We start from the raw sequence: 14,865 nt of genomic DNA on the forward strand, positions 1-14,865 counted from the left end.
TTTTAGTAAAGGATGGTGGTAAGGGTAGCCCAACATTGTGAACATATTCTACAGCACCGAAATATCGGAATATGATTAAAAGGGGAAATGTTGGATCGTATATATGGTAACTGAACAACAACAAAATTCCATGGAACTACACTACACAGTGAACCCTAAGTTAAATCAGGAGGTAAAGGGCAATTCACAGGGGAAAAAATACAAATGGTTTTAAATATACAGTATGTTAAACTTCACTCAGAAGAAAAATACAAAAACCACAGGATTAAACTTTTCACCTTTCAGATTGTAAAGATCAAACAGTTGGTCAGGGTATAGGGAAATAAGAAGTTATAAATTGGTAAAAATGTATTTAGAGGGCAATTCATCACCTACTCTAAATATACACACTGATCGATTCAGCAACTTCCCCTCTAGGAATGCATTCTATAAATGTATATAGACACAAAGATGTATCTATATAAAAGGACTTTCACTGTGGCTGGTTCACAGTAGCAAAAGACTGGAAACTACCTAACTGATCCAAATTAAGAAAATAACGGTGGCACTCTCATACAATGGAATGCTATTACAGCTATAAGAGGAATGAAGCAGCTCTGGATCGACTTATATGTTTCAATATATAAGATTTACCATATAAGAGAAAATCCAAGGGTCAAGAATAGTATAGCTATTTATGAGAAAAAAGGAAAGGGATGTACTCATATACTCATATATGCTACAGCAGTGGTTCTCAAGGGTAGACCTGGGACTAGCAGCAGCAGCGGCCATCACCAGGGAACTTGTTAGAAATGCAACTTATTGGGTACCACCCAGACCTGAATCAGAAACTCTGGGGATAGAGAAGCAAACTGTGTTTGTTTTTTTAAAGAATTTTTAATCTATTATTTATTTCTCTCCCCTTCCCCTCCACCATTTTCTGCTCTCTGTGTCTATTAGCTGTGTGTTCTTCTGTGTCCACTTGCATTCTTGTCAGCGGCACTGGGAATCTGTGTCTCTTTTTGTTGCGTCAACTTGCTGTGTCAGCTCTTCTTGTGTGTGGCGCCACTCCTGGACAGGCTGTGCTTTTTCACATGGGGCAGCTCTCCTTGCGGGGTGCACTCCTTGCACGTAGGACTCCCCTACACGGGGAACACCCCTATGTGGCACTGTACTCCTTGCATTCATCAGCACTGTGTGTGGGCCAGCTCACCACATGGGTCAGGAGGCCCTGGGTTTGAACCTTGGACCTCCCATGTGGTAGGCAGGTGCTCTATCAGTTGAGCCACATCTGCTTCCCCAAACTGTGTTTTAATAAGCCTTCCAGGTGATTGTGATGCATGAAACTGTTAACAGGGAGGAGAAATAGGAGATGAGGGACAGGAAGGAGGGGAGAGTCTCTTTTCACTTTGGAATGTTGGGACTTTTTTTTTTCTTTACCAAGCAAGTGTATCACCTGTTTTGAATAAAATCTTAAAAAGTAAAACAAAATTTGCCACTCTGATCCAAAATCAATAAGCTCAGTGCTTCTGGAAAACAAAAAAAGAATTTGGTTTACAACACAATTCTTAAAGAGAAAAACAACCACCTATTTTAGACCAAGATTTAAGTGCAAAGATGCAGTATATCTATAAATGACCATGTATGGCTTGGCAAAGCAGAGCCTAAGTTTGGTGAAAATGAACTATGTGAAGAAGGAAAACCTTCAAACTTTTCATTAGAATGAGGCAGATTACCACTATACAGAGTAACAAAAATTTAGAACCCAGAATAAAGACAAAGACAAAGAGAAAAATTGAACTTTTTTTTTTTTTTTAAAAAAAGCACAAAAATCCTACATACTAAAATTATACACATCAAGTATTGGTCCAATCTTATATCAATCTATTTACAATTAAACAGCACCATGGTTTTCTCACCTAGGTTAGTTAAACATGCCCAGAGAATTGTTATTCAAAGTATATATTCCTTTAAAATAAAATAAACTCTTAAGAGAGCTCAAACCATCAACAAACAACTATAGACTACTGATGACATCACTAAATATACTTAAGAAAAATAGGTGTGAACATATTTTTCTTAAAAGTGTTGACAAATTTTGAGAGATGTTGATATTCAATGTGGCACACAAACGAACAAATTTTCTGACGACAGGGGTATTATCCTGAAATAACTTCATACCTCCATTTCCAAATATAAAGTTCTCCTTTGGAATTAATGCTGCTGTTTTCTCTTGAATTCAGCAAACCCAAATCAGATATAGCCACAATCTTAAAAATGATTGCATAAAAAAAGGAGTAAAGCGCTTAGAAAACATAAGTTACAATTATAGATATGACATCTAATCAGGCTATAGGAAATTTAATACCATTTAAAACATGACATTTAAACTAATTAGCAGATTCATTTGCCATCACAATTAATAATGATGCTTCACATCCAAACAGGTGTGGTAGTTTGATATTTCCCATCTGAGAAGTGCCTTCTTGCCTCCACTCTTCCATCTCATGGATTGTCAGGGGTGCAAGGATCATGTGTTAGCCCCCTGTTCACTTATGGAGCCAACTTCTAAAATCTTGAAATTCATATAATCCTTGGAAGCTTTACTACAGTCAGTAGAGAAGAATCAGGTTATTTCACAGGGGTTTTCAGTCCCCAATCTACTTTACCTCTTCCACCATGAGAAGAGATAACAGTGAACAGGAAAGCACTAAGGCATAAAGTAATGCTTCATCATTTGGTCTCACTGCTGATGTTTAAGTAACATCAGTACACTTTTCACATTTGTAAATTTTAAGTTGAAATGTTCTCTAAAAGACCAAAATCAGGCACAATTCGCCCATGCACATATAGAATGGGTTTTCCTTACATCCTTCCTGCAATTTCAGAAAGAAGAGTTCAATACTTTAGTACTCCGCAGTGGGAATAGCTGTACTAGATTCACTGTGTTTCCTGGCCCAGGACCTATGCATCTGGGGGCAGTTAGTTATGAAAACTTCCAAGCAGTGTAGGAAGATCAATGAAGGCATTAAATAGTAGTGACCTTCCAACCCTAGATATGAAAACAGCTTTGTTACATAGACATTTCAAAATACCTATGCAACAAGAGAATAAGAGATGTTTCAACTGAGTGTCAACTGACATTCAAAGATCTGACTGCACTAAATTATTGCCTAGTGTTCCAGAAGGATACCTGCCACCAATATGATGGAAGGCGTCAATATTTAGTGTGACTGTAAATAAGGAGCTCAACATATAGGGATGGGGAAAGCAACAGTGAAACACAATATGCCAGTCTCTATTCCTTTATGGCTAAGTATCAATGGAGCAAATAATTAAAACCAGAATAGAAGCAAACCTTAAATACTGCCCTTTTGGTTTTCATAAAAATAAAAAAAAAAAAGCTTAAGTTTTGTAACTGTCATTGATCATTTCCATAAATTGAATAATTTGACTTATTAAAAAAAATTCTATTTTCGAATAGTGCCAGGTGCTGTTCTTCATGGATACAATGTTCCATTTACAGATCCAAATCATTTAATTACAGCTATTATATAATTATTGGGTGTTTTAAAATAAATGATTATCTATTTCTTAACTACCTCTCAAATTAGAAATTGTAATTACATGAGTCTCAAAGGCTGGCTCTTTGTGTTTTATTAATTATTTTTGTTGGTCTCCATCACAGATGGAATTTTTCACTGGTCATTCCTCAGAACTAAATCCATTCACAGGGAATTCGGAGCAGTGAAAATAAATTTCACGTGGTAGAATAGGAAACAACAACAATAAAAGGGAGCGGGGGTGGGGGGGGCGTTGTGGGACCAGACGATAGGGATCAGTTCAGTTCTCAACTGGTGTTGGGTTTTGCAAAGGTTGGCTCACTATAACCTGTACAACATAGTCCTTTGGGATCTTCAGCTCTTCCAACTTCATTTTGTCAGTGAGAGGCCTGCCAGAAAAGAACCAACGCTGACTACTCGGTTCCACTCCTTCTGCTGTGTGCAACCGCCTCTTCATGTGATATACCGTGTCTGTACTACGGACCACAAGTTTGAGGTCTTTGCCTGTGGAAAGGCGCAAACGGAGCTGACATTCATATCCAGAATTGGGTGGTGGCTCAGGAATATCCAGAGTCTCTATGTCGCTCTTTTCTTCTATCATGTTGATTGGTGGCGCCAAGCAATAGACTGGAAGCTGATATCTGTTTCCCAGTTCATCATAGCACTCTGTAAGTGCACCTTCAAAAAGGAAAAGACAGGAGTAAGAGTTTAAATGAATGCATTGTTTATACCTTCCAAAATGCGTAAGCTCCTCTTCCTAGCCTGTCACTGTAGGGAAAAAAATATAAATTGAGTAATGCAAATCACTGTCTTCTGACCACCAATGATGTCATCGAGGTCCAGTCCCAATTATTTGAATGCTTATCTAATTTAAAATTAATTCTTACCCCTACCTCATCTAAGTCATTTCATACTTAATTCACATTTTTATTATTCCAAAGAAGTAAAAGCACAAAATTCAAATTTACAAATATTAATGCTTAGACCAAATTAAGGGCAAATTCAAATTGTATTGCTGTATCTTTCTTTTTATTTCCTAAAGATTTATTTTTTATTTATTTCTCTCCCCTTCCCCCATTGTCAGCGCTCTGTGTCCATTCACTGTGTGTTCTTCTGTGTCTGCTTGCATTCTTGTCAGCAGCACTGGGAATATGTGTCTCTTTTTGTTGCATCACCTTTCTGCATTAGCTCTGTGTGTGTGTGGCACCACTCCTGGGCAGGCCGTGCTTTTTTCACATGGGGTAGCTCTCCCTACAGGGTGCTTGCACTCCTTGCACGTGGGGCTCCCCTATGTGGGAAAACCCCTGCGTGGCGTGGCACTCCTTGAGCACATCAGCACTGAGCGTGGACCAGCTCACCACACGGGTCAGGAGGCCTGGGGTTTGAACCCTGGACCTCCCATGTGGTAGGCGGAAGCTCTATCATTTGAGCCAAATCTGCTTCCCTGCCATATCTAAGAAATGAATCAGTTATTTTTAAAAAAGACCAAAAAGAAAGAAAAAGAAAAAAAAAAAGATCCCAGAGCCTAATTCATCACAATAATGTGATGCTGGGACATCCTAAATTGAAGTACTTTGGCCAGAAGTTCTTAGTCCAAAGAGGCCACACAACAAGAGAAGCGCCCATATTTTAATATTTTTGGAAAAGGTGGCTTGTTTTTAATTTAATATGAAGTTTTCTGGCTTGTCTCTTTTATTCAATTAACTACTGCCTGAATTATAAATATGCTATAGTTTTAAACTAAAAACTAAATTGGAGGAAAATCCAGATCATGAAGTTAAATAATTTCATTTTAAAGTCAGTTTCAAGAGTTACCTTCTCACCAAATTAATTATCTGGGATCATAAAGTATCAACAAAAATAATTTTTGCTATTACTAAATGTTACTCCAAAATTACCTATTCTGAGCAGACTGGGTCCTCTGAAGCCCAGACCCTTTTGAATAATATACTCCCAATACTCCACCATTTAATGGCCCCAAATCTCTTTACTAAAGACAAAACTGCTCTGTAGTTTCTGTAGTGATCTCTATTTCATCCTTTTTAGCACTTCATAAGAATCACTAGAAAATAATTCTTACATTCTACAAAGTCGCTGTATAAACATTTATTAGCACCTCAAAGGGCAGGGCATTTGGCATTAAGGAGCAAAGGCTAGATGGTGGCTGAGTGAGCTTGCCTTGCCGTCTCTCCTGGGAAGAGGCAGCTGGGCACCGCTGGAGGTTCTCCGGGACCAGGCTTTTTCAGGATTTTTTCAGGGCAGGAAGTGTCTGGACATTGATTTGGTGGGAAGGTAATGGAAAGGACTGGTCTATAAGATATAAATTGGGACTTTTCAGGAGGGGGAGGCAAGATGGCGGCTGAGTGAACTTCCCGGTTACTAGCTCCTGGGGGGAATTGGCTGGGAGGCGTCGGAGACTCTTTGGGACCGGCTGTTTCGGGATTTTTCCTGGTCCGGAGGTGTCTGGACATCGATTTGGAGGGAAGGTAACAGAGAGGATCCATCTGTGAAATATACACGGAGATCCCAGCTACGTGTGGAGGATTCCCTCCTTGGCTAGGCGGAGCCGAGGCAGCTAGCACCGCGCGGAGCCCCGGCGGGCGGCGGCCAGGGTAGCCGAGTCCGGCCGAGCCCGGCTGAGCCGCGGCGGGCGGGGGGGGCGGAGCCCGGCTGAGCTCAGCCGAGACCAGCCGCGCCGCGCTGCGAGCGGGAGAGCCGAGCCGCGCTGCGCCGCGCCAGGCGGAGGGCGGGAAAGCCGAGCCCGGCCGAGCCCAGCCGAGGCCAGCCGAGCCGCGGCGGACGGGGGACCGGAGCCCAGCTGAGCCCAGCCGAGCCTGGCGGCGGGGTTTCTGTTCTTTGGTATTTTTTGTTGTTGTTGTTGTTGTTCTTTTTTTTTTTTTTTTTTCAATCCTCTCTTTCTTGTCCCCAATATTCTTCTTATACTATTTTACCTTAACAATACAATAGGTCCTACAGGAAATACCTCACATTTGCTGGGTTTCTTCACCATCCACTGCCTCATTTCTCTGTGAATAGATTTAGCCTATCTACACTATCCCTTTTCCCCTACAACTTGATATCCTCCACCATCTGCTATCTCTCCTATATTCCATCTCCCTTTCTTTGATCCACAAAGTGTCTAACTCTTAATTTCTAATACCTTTGTTTAGTTTTCCATCTGGTATTCGTCCCTGAAACTATTACCTTTCTTTTCTCTTTCCCTCTCTCACGAAAACAATAGCCTCTTAGTACGTACCACATTCCTCCCATATTCAGTCGTCTACCTCATTATAGGTACTTTCCTACTACTATAACTCTACACAATTTACATGATCTAACCTCCATCCTCCCAGAACTCATATTGTTGCTTTGTAAACATATATCACCAATACTACTTCACACTTTTTCCTTCCTTACACAATTGACTTTCCCCAGCACTAATACTTTCCTTTAAAGTGAGCTTAACTAGCAATAAGAAATTGGAATAAGAAGAACAAACTGACAAAGAGAAGATATAACACTTACGCAAAAACAACAGCTAATTAATCTCCAAGACTAGACAAAGAAGCTAAGGAACTGATTAAACCCGTCAAGAAAAAATGTTGACAAGACAGCAACAAAAATCTACAAACCAAACCAGTAATCAGGAAAACATGGCTGAATCCAATCAACAAACTGAAAATCAGGAAGGGGAGCAGGACTTCGCACAAGCAATGAAAGATCTCAGAACATTTATCACCGACAAATTTGATGAAGTAATGAAAGAGGTTAACAGCGTGAAGACAACACTTGGAGGGGAAATTGCAGACATGCGCAAAAAAATAACAGATATGATGGAAATGAACACCACAATTCAAGAAATCAAAAATACACTTGCAGCAAATATCAGCAGACTAGAAGAGGCAGAGCAGAGAATTAGTGATGTGGAAGACAGTGCATTGGAAATCAAACAGATAGTAGAAGTGGTCAATAAAAAGGTAGAAAAAATCCAGATAGGACTTAGGGACCTGAATGATAACGCAAAACGCTCAAACATACGTATTATAGGCATTCCAGAAGGAGAAGAGAAGGGAAAGGGGTCAGAAGGAGTGTTGCAGGAAATAATGAATGAAAACTTCCCAAATCTACTGAAAGAGACAGATGTACATATCCAAGAAGCACAGCGCACTCCACTGGTCATAAACCCCAACAGGCCCACCCCAAGACATATACTTGTCAAATTATCCAATGCTCAAGACAAAGAAAAAATTCTAAAAGCAGCAAGAGAAAAGAAAACCATCACATACAAGGGGAACTCCATAAGATTAAGTGCTGATTTCTCATCTGAAACGATGGAGGCAAGAAGGCAGTGGTATGATATAGTCAAGGTACTAAAGGAAAAAAATTTCCAACCAAGAATACTCTATCCAGCTAAACTAGCATTCAAAAATGATGGAGAGTTCAAAATATTCACAGATAAACAGAAACTGAAAGAGTATATCAACAAGAAACCTCCCCTTCAAGAAATTCTTAAGGGAATATTGCAGGAAGAAAGGAAAAAACAGGACAATCAGAGATGGAGGAGAGTGTAAAAGCAACAAGAAAGACAAAAATAGAAGGGGAAAATAAAATAATACAAACAAAATATAACAAACACAAATCCAACCAAAATATGGCTACCATAAATAACTCTCTAAACGTAATAACACTGAATGTCAACGGATTAAACTCACCTATCAAAAGATTCAGACTGGGACACTGGATAAGGAAATACGACCCATCTATATGCTGCCTACAAGAGACACATCTTAGACCCAGAGACTCATGGAGGTTGAAAGTGAATGGCTGGAAAACAATCATACAAGCAAACAACAACCAAAAAAAGGCAGGAGTAGCTATATTAATATCAGACAAAATAGACTTTAAATGCAAAACAATTGTGAGAGACAAAGAAGGATACTATATTTTAGTGAAAGGGACAATTTGTCAAGAAGATCGAACAATCATAAATATTTATGCTCCTAACAAGGGCGCCTCTAAATATGTGAGGCAAACGCTGGAAAAACTAAGTGAAAGAATAGATGCATCTACAATTATAGTGGGGGATTTTAATACACCACTATCAACTCTGGACAGAACATCTCAAAAGAGAATCACTAAAGAAACAAAACATTTGAACAGTATATTAGAAGAGCTGGATCTAATAGACATATATAGATCATTACACCCAAACACAGCAGGATATACATTTTTCTCAAACGCACATGGAACATTCTCCAAGACTGACCATATGCTAGGCCACAAAGAAAGGCTTAATGAATTCAGAAAGATTGAAATCATACAAAACAATATCTCTGACCACAGTGGAGTGAAGCTGGAAATTTGCAAGGGACAGAGACCCAGACTTCACACGACAATTTGGAAATTAAACAGCACACTCTTAGAAAAACAGTGGGTCAAAGAGGAATTCTCAAAAGAAATCAATGACTACCTTGAAACAAATGATAATGATAACACAACATACCAAAATTTATGGGATGCAGCAAAAGCGGTACTGAGAGGGAAATTTATAGCCATAAATTCATATATCAAAAAAGAAGAAAGAGCAGAAATTGAAGAATTAACTGCACATTTGAAGGAATTAGAAAAACAACAACAAAGTAACCCAACAGGAAGAAGAAGGAAGGAAATAACAAAGATAAGAGCAGAACTAAATGAAATAGAAAATAAGAAAGCACTTGAAAAAATAAACAAGACCAAGAGCTGGTTTTTTGAGAAGATCAACAAAATTGACAAACCTTTAGCGAGACTAACAAAAAAAAAAAGAGAAAAGATGCAAATACACAAAATAAGAAATGAGAAAGGTGAAATCACCACTGACCCCACAGAAATAAAGACTATCATAAGAGGATACTTTGAAAAACTATATTCCTACAAAAATGACAATTTAGAGGAAATGGACAAATTCCTAGAAATACATAAGCAGCCCATACTGACGAAAGAAGAAATTGATGATCTTAACAAACCAATCACCACAAAGAGATAGAATCAGTCATTAAAAATCTCCCAACTAAGAAGAGCCCAGGGCCAGACGGCTTCACAGGTGAATTCTACAAAACATTCCGGAAAGAACTAACACCAATCCTGTTGAAACTATTCCAAAAAATCGAAACAGAAGGAACACTGCCTAATTCCTTCTATGATGCCAACATTACCCTAGTACCAAAGCCAAACAAAGACACCACAAGAAAGGAAAATTACAGACCAATTTCTCTAATGAACCTAGACGCAAAAATACTTAACAAAATACTTGCTAATCGTATTCAACAACACATTAAACGAATTATACACCATGACCAAGTGGGATTTATTCCAGGTATGCAAGGATGGTTCAACATAAGAAAATCAATCAATGTAATACACCATATAAACAGATTGAGAGAAAAAAACCACATGATTATATCTATAGATGCAGAAAAGGCATTTGACAAAATACAGCACCCCTTCCTGATAAAAACACTCCAAAAGATCGGAATACAAGGAAACTTTTTGAACATGATAAAGAGTATATATGAAAAACCTAAAGCCAACATTGTTTACAATGGCGAAATCCTGAAATCCTTCCCTCTAAAATCAGGAACAAGACAAGGATGCCCATTGTCTCCGCTCCTATTTAACATTGTCTTGGAAGTACTGGCTCGAGCACTGAGACAAGAACCAGATATAAAAGGCATTCAAATTGGAAGGGAAGAAGTCAAAATTTCATTATTTGCAGATGACATGATCCTATATATAGAAAACCCTGAGAGATCGACAACAAAGCTCCTAGAACTCATAAATGAGTTTAGCAAAGTCGCAGGTTATAAGATCAATGCGCAAAAATCAGTAGCATTTCTATACACCAATAATGAGCAAGATCAGGAGGAAATCAAGAAACAAATACCATTCACAATAGTAAATAAAAAAATCAAATACTTAGGAATAAATTTAACTAAAGAGGTAAAAAACTTATACATCGAGAACTATACAAGATTGTTCAAGGAAATCAAAGAAGACCTAAATAAATGGAAGAATATTCCCTGTTCATGGATAGGAAGACTGAATATTATTAAGATGTCTATCCTACCAAAACTGATCTACACATTCAATGCAATCCCAATAAAAATCAACACAGCCTTTTTTAAGGAACTAGAAAAACTAACTACGAAATTTATTTGGAATAAAAAGAGGCCCCGAATAGCCAAAGACATATTGAAAAAGAAAAACGAAATAGGAGGAATCACACTTCCTGACTTCAAAACATACTACAAAGCTACAGTAGTGAAAACAGCATGGTACTGGCATAAGGAGAGACACACAGACCAATGGAATCGAACTGAAAGTTCAGATATAGAACCTCATGTATATAGCCATATAATATTCGATAAAGCCACCAAACCCTCTCAACTGGGAGAGAATGGCCTATTCAACAAATGGTGCCTGGAGAACTGGATAGCTATATGTAGAAGAATGAAAGAGGATTACCATCTCACACCTTATACAAAGATCAACTCAAGATGGATCAAAGACCTAAATATAAGAGCCAAGACCATAAAGACCTTAGAAAGCAGTGTAGGGAAACATCTACAGGACCTTGTAATAGGAAATGGCTTCATGAATATCACACCAAAAGCACGAGCAGCAAAAGAACAAATAGATAAATGGGACTACCTCAAAATTAAAGCCTTCTGCACCTCAAAGGAGTTTGTCAAGAAAGTAAAAAGGGAACCCACACAATGGGAGAAAATATTTGGCAACCATATATCTGATAAGAGACTTATAACTTACATATATAAAGAACTCATAGATCTCGAAAACAAAAAGATAAACAACCCATTTAAAAAATGGGAAAAAGATTTAAACAGACACTTCTCCAAAGAAGAAATACAAATGGCTAAAAAGCACATGAAAAAATGCTCCAAATCCCTAGCTATCAGGGAAATGCAAATCAAAACTACAATGAGATACCATCTTATTCCCATAAGATTGGCAGCCATGAAAAAAACAGTAGAATACAAATGCTGGAGAGGATGTGAAGAAAGGGGAACACTCATCCATTGCTGGTGGGAATGTAGAAGGATCCAACCATTCTGGAGGACAGTTTGGCAGTTTCTCAAAAAATTATCCATAGATTTGCCATATGACCCAGCAATACCACTGCTGGGTATATACCCATCAGATCTGAAAACAAGGACACAAACCGATATATGTACACCAATGTTCATAGCAGCATTGTTCACCATCGCCAAAAGCTGGAATCAATCCAAAAGTCCATCAACAGATGAGTGGATCAATAAAATGTGGTATATACACACAATGGAATACTACTCAGCTGTAAGAACCAATACACTACAATCGCACGTGATAACATGGATGAACCTTGAGAATCTTATGTTGAGTGAAGCAACCCAGGCATTGAAGGACAAATACTATATGACCTCAATGATATGAAATAAGTTAACTGCCTCAGAGAGCTAGAGTCTGGAAAAGTGGCTTACTGGAAATCGGGGGGTGGAGGAAGGATATGAGTTAATGTCTGTAGGGGTGGAATCTGTGATGAGCTGGGGGTAAGTATGAGCACAAAGAAGGGACAAAATGGGGGCAAGGGGTTACCTTCGGGTGGGGTTTTCTGGGTTTGAGGGGGGCTGGGGATGGGAAGAGGGGTAATATGGTCCAAGAAATAGGTGGGAGGGAGGGGCAACATACAAACATGGGAGAGTGCCAGAAGTTCATTGAGAACTAAATGTTGAGTAAAACGTATCAAAGTATAAGTAGGAGGGTTACCTGGTTAGGACGCTCAGGGGGTATGGTCTGATGCGGGAGGACTCCGGAGGGAATAGCTGAAGGCTCATTTTGCCAAGGTGGGTTCTACCATTGGGTGGGGTGGACCCATATCCTGGGGAAGACTAATGCCGTCGAATAGAGAGAACTGTATCTCTCGTGAGAAAGGACGGCTCCCAGGGCATTAGATTGGCAGGCGTTGTGGGCCCTAAGGGGAGGGGAAAATGGACGTGCAATGGATGGAACAAAGGTAAATAAGGGGGCAAAAGAGGAGTTATGTGAGAGTACACGAGGATGAATATATAACAGCTAATATTACACCAAAAACATATAGGGGACGACAGACTAATAATGAAAACCATAAGACAAAACATAGGATAACTAAAAAATTTAGAAAACTGTACAACCTAAAGTATGGACCACATAGTAAGCACAAATGTTACCTTGTTTGAAAACTATAGTTTCGGAATCTGTACATCAGTTTCAGGAAATATGATATGAATAAGTTAAAAGATTATTGCTGTGGAAGGGAAAAGGTTTTATGGTGGATCTGGGGAAATACCGTATATTGTATATATGAATTTTGGTGATCTAAGACTCTTCTGAAGCTGACATTATGTTGGGATTCACTTTACGGGAAGTTTTGGATCACAGAGTGGTTCAACAATGGCAGCAGAGGAATACTGATATGGGATGTTATTGACAGGATATATATGGTTGACAGGGAGTTATACAGGGCATATGCCCAGGGTATATGGTAATGTCTATATATACTCATAGTGGAAACAATTAAAAACAACAGCTGGGGGGGTACTGGGCTCCTGGCCGGGGGGTCACTGTTGTGGGCCCTGGGAGAGCAGCGGCAATCCTCCAGGTGCAACGGCAAGAACCAGGAAGGAAGGAGGGCCCAACAGTGGGCTCTTGATACTAATGGCTACACTTTTGAGCCTATCCACCTGCAATAAGAACAAGGCCTAGAGTAGCATTGTGCCTGGGGGTTTCCTCCTGACAGCCTTCATGTTACTCAAATGTGGCCACTCTCACAGCCAAACTCAGCGTGTAGATGTGATGCATTCCCCCCAGCGTGGGACACGACACCCGGGGATGAGCCTCCCTGGCACCGAGGGATCACTACCACATACCAGCTGAAGAAGCAACTAGAAAATGACCTTGAATTAAAGATTCAATGCGGAACAGCAGAATATACCTATCTACATATAATAACATGACTTCGGGAAGCGGTTTGACCTAATGTAAGGGGGAAATGGAAAGGAGAAATGAGATTATAAGGCTGTGAGTCTCTAAAAAAGAGTCTGGAGGTTGTCAGAAGGAATACCCCTACGTACAACTGAACAGAGTCTAAGAGACAGATAAGGTAGATACAACCCCAGGTATTGGTTCTTTTGAGGGATAAAGAGACCCACGGGTTCTATGGTCATGGCAGAAGGGGTTCACTGCCATGACAGATGGCCCTTCTTTGGAGCTGGTGTTTCTGCGTGATGGAAATGGACTCAGAGGGGATCTCTTTTCACAAGACTTGCATGCTACTTTATTGGAATTGTAGTTGGTGCTGGGTTTAAGATATATGTAGGGGATTTGAATCTCTGGACTGATAATACGACACCCAGGCCCAGAGCCTCAACAGACTTCAGCTCCTACACTTTGACTTATTGGACTTACTCCACTCAGCTAACATGGAGTTGAAGAAGGTCAACCACCACAACATGGAGCCTAGAGTGTCTACAACTAGAAGCGGGAAGAGTGCATCCAGTACCCATGTGGAATCTAAGCCCTCACTTGACATAGGTGTGCAATGGACACAACCAATCCAATGTCCACAGAGAAAAGGTGGAATGGGTGTGGGAACGGTAGCCATGGGGGCTGCTGGGTGTGGGGAACGGGAGGAAGAGATGAGATGTGGAGGCGTTTTCGGGACGTGGAGTTGTCCTGGATAGTGCTTCACGGACAATTACGGGACACTGTAGATCCCCCCAGGGCCCACTGGATGGAACGTGAGAGAGTCTGGGCTATGATGTGGACCATTGACTATGGGGTGCAGTGATGCTCAGAGATGAACTTACCAGGTGCAATGGATGTATCACGATGATGGGAGAGAGTGTTGCTGTGGGGGGAGTGGGGGGCGGGGGCGGTGGGGTTGAATGGGACCTCATATTTTTTTTTTAATGTAATTAAAAATAATAATAATAATAATAAATAAATATTTAAAAAAAAAAAAAAAAAAAGGAGCAAAGGCTACAAGAGAGCCAAGATCGCCCCTGATCCCCAGGTTTACACTCACGGTGAGCAGATGCAACATACCCACCACAGTCTTAAGCACTAAACTGATACACTGCAAATCAAACGGAGGCCCAGAGACATCACAGAATGGAAAAATAACTAGAGTTGGTAAAGCCAACAAGGAGAGACCATAGAAATGGTTTGGTGTGAGAATGACTTTAAAGATATGGAGAAGTGAAGGGCATTTCAAAAAAGAGGAATGATATGGGAACAAGAATAAGTACAA

The 14,865-nt window shown here is 39.9% G+C and overlaps 1 protein-coding gene across 1 annotated transcript in view; it reads right to left on the minus strand.

Moving 5' to 3' along the window:
- Positions 1 to 1,770: 1,770 nt before the first annotated feature.
- The window catches only part of UBTD2 (ubiquitin domain containing 2), an 87,622-nt gene continuing 74,527 nt past the window's right edge, over positions 1,771 to 14,865 (minus strand). Inside the window, exon 3 of the mRNA XM_012527646.3 lies at positions 1,771 to 4,220. Coding sequence (XP_012383100.2) covers positions 3,823 to 4,220 — 398 coding nt within the window. The 3' untranslated portion in view covers positions 1,771 to 3,822. The remainder of the gene's footprint in view (positions 4,221 to 14,865) is intronic.

Source organism: Dasypus novemcinctus, chromosome 2 (genome assembly GCF_030445035.2).
Source record: "Dasypus novemcinctus isolate mDasNov1 chromosome 2, mDasNov1.1.hap2, whole genome shotgun sequence".
NCBI lineage: Eukaryota > Metazoa > Chordata > Mammalia > Cingulata > Dasypodidae > Dasypus > Dasypus novemcinctus.